A 6,552-nucleotide genomic window follows, 5' to 3' on the forward strand; every position below is an offset into this window, starting at 1 on the left:
TGGGTTGCTCTGGATGGGAGCGTCTGTTAAATGACTGGAATTGTAATGTAAATGTTGAGCGGCTTCACTGCAGCTGGATTGTAGGTTTTCAAAATTCAGGTCCGTACAGCTACCCCAGGGAGATTCCCACATTTTTCACGAGCTACCTTTGCTCTGAAAGTGTCCATCCATCGGTTGATGACAATGTCTGTTTACAGACCTAGTGAATATGCATAGACTTCGTAGTACATTTACACTAATATTGATGCTCAGGCCGTTTCACAACACTACCCATCATGTCTCTTGTCCACCCCGAGCTTCTGTTATAGCTGCGATGGTTCCAAGGCCTGTTAATTAAAGAATGCCTCCTTCCTAATCTGACATATTGGACAGGTGAAACCCAAAATGGTGGATCTCTTCCCCTCACTTGAATCCAAATAGAAGAAACAAAATCACATTCAAATGTTTATTTTCCAAAAGTCAAACCACTCCTGGAAATGTATGGGGCCCAGGGTAACAATTCAGTATGGTAGCAATGTTAATACCTGAGAAATGTAGCTCATGACAAAGTTCTGTGGATAAAGAGTGATCAGCTGTACACATCGTTTTCCGATTTGAATGGTTGATTGCGTTCCTGAATTAACCCCATTCTAAATAAATCCAGTCAGATGTGAACATTGTAATTTGTTTATTCTCCCAAAAAAAAAGTTTAAAAAAGCAAGATTACTCTTGGACTATGATAGGGCCCATGGTAGCGTCACCTTCCTTCTGCACATCTGAGGAGAGTAGAGAACAGTGATAAGATAAAACTGTGTGATGAAGATAAAGCTCTGATTGACACCTACCTGAATTACTGTCCAGATCTCTAGCCTTGCTCGCAGCACAGCTGGAGTCACAGCAGCCACAAACCTCGTCATCCCCACCTGCAGCCTTCCACCTACAGATAAATATGAAGGTTAGTTCATATAGCAGCATATAAACGTAATATTCCCACAACTCAGCTTACATACCCATCTGTGAAGGAGCAGGCCTTGTTCTCAGCATCAATGGGGGAAGAGGCTGCAGTTGCTTTCAGATGACATGTTATGTAGAGCTGTTGGGAATCATTCTGTGGTTGGAACCTGAAGGACTCCAGCTGAAACTGGATCTTGTCATCCTTGGATCTGGACAGGAACTGGGAGCTGGAGCCGGTCAGCTTGGCATCAACCAGACATCTGAGGAGACCAAGGGTCAAAGTTAGGCTTCAGGGGTCACATTTATGGTAACATAAGAGGTGTCAAACTGACAACTAAACTCACCCATGGTCCTCAATGAAAGAGTATCTAGGGACAGTGTTGACATCAGGCGCCAAGGTGGCGACACAGCGGTCCACAAAGACACGGAGGGGAACGTGGTGGTAGGGCATGACCGAAGCTTCCATGTTGATGATGTCACCAAGATAGTAATGGTTGGAGGGCCTCTCAAACTGCCAGTCAGCTGGAAAGACAAGTAGCATGTTAGTGGTGGTTTACACAGAGGAAGAGGCTTCCAGTCAGGTTTACCCACCAGTCATTAACCTCAGAGAGAAGTAGAGGAGCTCCTCTGCCACCATGTTGGAGGTGTAGGGGATCCAGGTCGGCTTCAGGGCATTGCTGCTCACATCGTGATTCCTAGAAAAAAAACATGGAATATGGCATTACTCAAACCTCAGAATTATAGGTGTTGTCAAAGTGAAGAATGGCAACAATAGTTACCTCAAGTAGTGGCACTCAATATCAACCATAGCTGCACTGGTCTTCACTATAGAAGTGTTAGCAAGAGGTTTTGGCTCATGGACAAGAGTGAAGGTGTAGATCAGCACATCCTCCGTCATCTAGGAACAGGATCACAAATTATGTCTGAGACAAGAATAACGATTCCCATTCTTCAGGAAGTTGAACAGCAGAAGTGACATACCGTCAGCTCACTGCCACAGCCATGCAGCTCTGATTCAAAGGTGAGCACATGAGCGTCAGCGTCCTCCTCAGTGGCAGCACAGCCTCCTAGAGTGATACGCTCTGGCTGGATGAGCCGGCCAATGCCCAGCAGGTCCTGCTTCACCTCCACACGGACCACACTCTCCCCACACCAAGCCGCCACACTGTTAGCAGCCACCTGCTTCAGCCGCTCAAATACAGTAGACTTGCGCTCAGGCTTTTCAACGTAAGGAAATCTCCAAGTCAAAGGGTTCTCAGAGGTCTGCTTGGACTGGGAGCTCTCAAACTCTAAAGCCTGGTTAGGTTCCTGTCCCACAGGCTTGCAAAGTACCTGGCTCACAGGCTTGCTAGGTTCCTGGCCCACAGGCACGCCAACAGGCTTGCTAGTTCCCAGGCCCAGAGTCACGCCAACAGGCTTGCTTGGTTCCTGTTCTACAGGCTCTCCAACAGGCTTGCTCGGCACCTGGCCTACAGGCTTTCTAGGTTCCTGGCCAACAGGCTCTCCAACAGGCTTGCTAGGCTCCTGGCCCACAGGCTCTCCAACAGGCTTTCTAGGCTCCTGGCCCACAGGCTCTCCAACAGGCTTGCTAGGCTCCTGGCCCACAGGCACGCTAGGTTCCTGGCACACAGTCACGCTAGGTTCCTGGCCCACAGTCACACCAACAGGCTTGCTAGTTCCCTGGCCTACAGGCTTGCTAGGTTCCAGGCCCAAAGTCACGCCAACAGGCTTGCTAGGTTCCTGTGCTACAGGCTCTCCAACAGACTTGCTAGGTTCCTGGCCCACAGGCTCTCCAACAGGCTTTCTAGGTTCCTGGCCCACAGTCACACCAACAGGCTTGCTAGGCTCCTGGCCCACAGGCTCTCCAACAGGCTTGCTAGGCTCCTGGCCCACAGGCACGCTAGGTTCCTGGCACACAGTCACGCCAACAGGCTTGCTAGTTCCCTGGCCTACAGGCTTGCTAGGTTCCAGGCCCACAGTCACGCCAACAGGCTTGCTAGGTTCCTGTGCTACAGGCTCTCCAACAGGCTTGCTAGGTTCCTGGCCCACAGGCACGCTAGGTTCCTGGCACACAGTCACGCTAGGTTCCTGGCCCACAGTCACGCCAACAGGCTTGCTAGTTCCCTGGCCTACAGGCTTGCTAGGTTCCAGGCCCACAGTCACGCAAACAGGCTTGCTAGGTTCCTGTGCTACAGGCTCTCCAACAGGCTTGCTAGGTTCCTGGCCCACAGGCTCTCCAACAGGCTTGCTAGGTTCCTGGCCCACAGTCACGCCAACAGGCTTGCTAGGCTCCTGGCCCACAGGCACTTTAGGTTCCTGGCCCACAGTCATGCCAACAGGCTTGCTAGTTCCCTGGCCTACAGGCTTGCTAGGTTCCAGGCCCACAGTCACGCCAAAAGGCTTGCTAGGTTCCTGTGCTACAGGCTCTCCAACAGGCTTGCTAAGTTCCTGGCCCACAGGCTCTCCAACAGGCTTTCTAGGTTCCTGGCCCACAGTCACGCCAACAGGCTTGCTAGGCTCCTGGCCCACAGGCTCTCCAACAGGCTTGCTAGGCTCCTGGCCCACAGGCACACTAGGTTCCTGGCACACAGTCACGCTAGGTTCCTGGCCCACAGTCACGCCAACAGGCTTGCTAGTTCCCTGGCCTACAGGCTTGCTAGGTTCCAGGCCCACAGTCACGCCAACAGGCTTGCTAGGTTCCTGTGCTACAGGCTCTCCAACAGGCTTGCTAGGTTCCTGGCCCACAGGCTCTCCAACAGGCTTGCTAGGCTCCTGGCCCACAGGCACGCTAGGTTCCTGGCACACAGTCACGCTAGGTTCCTGGCCCACAGTCACGCCAACAGGCTTGCTAGTTCCCTGGCCTACAGGCTTGCTAGGTTCCAGGCCCACAGTCACGCCAACAGGCTTGCTAGGTTCCTGTGCTACAGGCTCTCCAACAGGCTTGCTAGGTTCCTGGCCCACAGGCTCTCCAACAGGCTTGCTAGGTTCCTGGCCCACAGTCACGCCAACAGGCTTGCTAGGCTCCTGGCCCACAGGCACGCTAGGTTCCTGGCCCACAGTCATGCCAACAGGCTTGCTAGTTCCCTGGCCTACAGGCTTGCTAGGTTCCAGGCCCACAGTCACGCCAAAAGGCTTGCTAGGTTCCTGTGCTACAGGCTCTCCAACAGGCTTGCTAAGTTCCTGGCCCACAGGCTCTCCAACAGGCTTTCTAGGTTCCTGGCCCACAGTCACGCCAACAGGCTTGCTAGGCTCCTGGCCCACAGTCACGCCAACAGGCTTGCTAGGCTCCTGGCCCACAGGCACACTAGGTTCCTGGCACACAGTCACGCTAGGTTCCTGGCCCACAGTCACGCCAACAGGCTTGCTAGTTCCCTGGCCTACAGGCTTGCTAGGTTCCAGGCCCACAGTCACGCCAAAAGGCTTGCTAGGTTCCTGTGCTACAGGCTCTCCAACAGGCTTGCTAGGTTCCTGGCCAACAGGCTCTCCAACAGGCTTGCTAGGCTCCTGGCCCACAGTCACGCCAACAGGCTTGCTAGGTCCCGGGCCCACAGTCACGCTATGTTCCAGGCCCACAGTCACGCCAACAGGCTTGCTCGGCAACTGGCCTACGGGCTTGCTAGGTTCCTGGCCAACAGGCTCTCCAACAGGCTTGCTAGGCTCCTGGCCCACAGGCTCTCCAACAGGCTTGCTAGGCTCCTGGCCCACAGGCACGCTAGGTTCCTGGCCCACAGTCACGCCAACAGGCTTGCTAGGCTCCTGGCCCACAGGCTTGCTAGGTTCCTGGCCAACAGGCACTCCAACAGGCTTGCTAGGCTCCTGGCCCACAGTCACGCTAGGTTCCTGGCCCACATGCTCTCCAACAGGCTTGCTAGTTCCCTGGCCCACATGCTCGCTAGGTCCATGGCCCACAGGCTCTCCAACAGGCTTGCTAGGCTCCTGGCCCACAGTCACACTAGGTTCCTGGCCCACATGCTCTCCAACAGGCTTGCTAGTTCCCTGGCCTACAGGCTTGCTAGGTTCCTGGCCTACAGGCTCTCCAACAGGCTTGCTAGGCTCCTGGCCCACAGGCTCTCCAACAGGCTTGCTAGGTCCCTGGCCTACAGGCTTGCTAGGTTCCTGGCCCACATGCTCTCCAACAGGCTTGCTAGTTCCCTGGCCTACAGGCTTGCTAGGTTCCTGGCCTACAGGCTCTCCAATAGGCTTGCTAGGCTCCTGGCCCACAGGCTCTCCAACAGGCTTGCTAGGTCCCTGTCCCACAGGCTTGCTAGGTTCCAGGCCCACAACAACCTGGCTAGGTTCCTGTCCCACAGGCACTCCAGACTTCAGGGCATTGTTGCTCACATCGTGTTTCCTAGAAACATACATGGAATATGGCATTACTCAAACCTCAGAATTATAGGTGTTGTCAAAGTGACGAAAGGCAACAAGTTACCTCAAGTAGTGGCACTCAATGTCAACCATAGGTGCACTGGTCTTCACTATAGAAGTGTTAGCAAGAGGTTTTGGCTCATAGACAAGAGTGAAGGTGTAGATCAGCACGCCCTCCGTCATCTAGGAAGAGAGTCACAAATCATGTATCAGACTAGAATAATGAGTCCCATTCTTCACGAAGTTAACCAACGTAACATACCGTCAGCTCACTGCCACAGCCATGCAGCTCTGATTCAAAGGTGAGCACATGAGTTTCAGAGTCCTCCTCAGCGGCAGCACAGCCTCCTAAAGTGATACGCTCTGGCTGGATGAGCCGGCCAATCCCCAGAAGATCCTGCTTCACCTCCACACGGACCACGCTCTCCCCACACCGAGCTACCACACTGTTGACCGCCACTTGTTTTAGACTCTCAAACACAGTAGAATTGCGGTCATGCATTTCAACCTTAGGATAGCGCCAAGTCAGAGGGTTCTCAAAGATCTGCTTGGACTGGAAGCTCTCAGGGTCCTCATCCTGGCTAGGTTCCTGTCCCACTGGCTCACCGCTAGGTTCCTGTTCCACTGGCTCGCCGCTAGGTTCCTGTCCCACTGGCTCGCCGCTAGGGTCCTGTCCCACTGGCTCGCCGCTAGGGTCCTGTCCCACTGGCTCGCCGCTAGGGTCCTGTCCCACTGGCTCGCCGCTAGGGTCCTGTCCCACTGGCTCGACAACAGGCTCACTAGGTTCCTGTCCCACTGGCTCGCCGCTAGGTTCTTGTCCCACTGGCTCGACAACAGGCTCAACAGGGTCCTCTCCCACAGGCTCTTCCTGCACTGGCTTCTGAGAGTCAAACTGGGCTGGGACTTCATCGTCATGCAGAAACCCCGATCTCGGATAAAACCGTCTAGAGTCCCAAGCATCACTAACAACACAGCCAAAAGCCATGACCAAAAGAAGCACTGCAGACACTTGCCTGAACCCCATCACTGCAATTAGATATTAGTTATTCTTGTCAATACATTCACAGAGTCTGTCAAACCATTTTATAGCCACAATGTCTGACATAGACCCCACCCCTTCAGCAATCAGCTTGATTATTGTCCAGACCTGATTAATTATACAGGTGCTGAGGAATGTGAAGTTGATTGTCATTTACGTACCATTGGTTGCCTTTGTGCAGGCAAAATCACGTACACCTGGAGCTTTATTGA

General features: G+C 53.6%; 1 protein-coding gene across 1 annotated transcript; it reads right to left on the bottom strand.

Moving 5' to 3' along the window:
* Positions 1-487: 487 nt before the first annotated feature.
* Positions 488-6,338, bottom strand: LOC121535474 (titin). Its single transcript, XM_041842582.1, has 9 exons — positions 5,564-6,338; positions 5,366-5,484; positions 1,915-5,284; positions 1,713-1,831; positions 1,525-1,628; positions 1,278-1,455; positions 990-1,193; positions 825-916; positions 488-755 (listed from the first exon to the last, which is right to left on the bottom strand). Exons 1-9 carry the CDS (start codon positions 6,323-6,325, stop codon positions 703-705), a joined length of 5,001 nt encoding a protein of 1,666 aa, XP_041698516.1. The 5' UTR covers positions 6,326-6,338; the 3' UTR covers positions 488-702.
* Positions 6,339-6,552: the final 214 nt, after the last annotated feature.

Source organism: Coregonus clupeaformis, chromosome 21 (assembly GCF_020615455.1).
Source record: "Coregonus clupeaformis isolate EN_2021a chromosome 21, ASM2061545v1, whole genome shotgun sequence".
Classification (NCBI taxonomy): domain Eukaryota; kingdom Metazoa; phylum Chordata; class Actinopteri; order Salmoniformes; family Salmonidae; genus Coregonus; species Coregonus clupeaformis.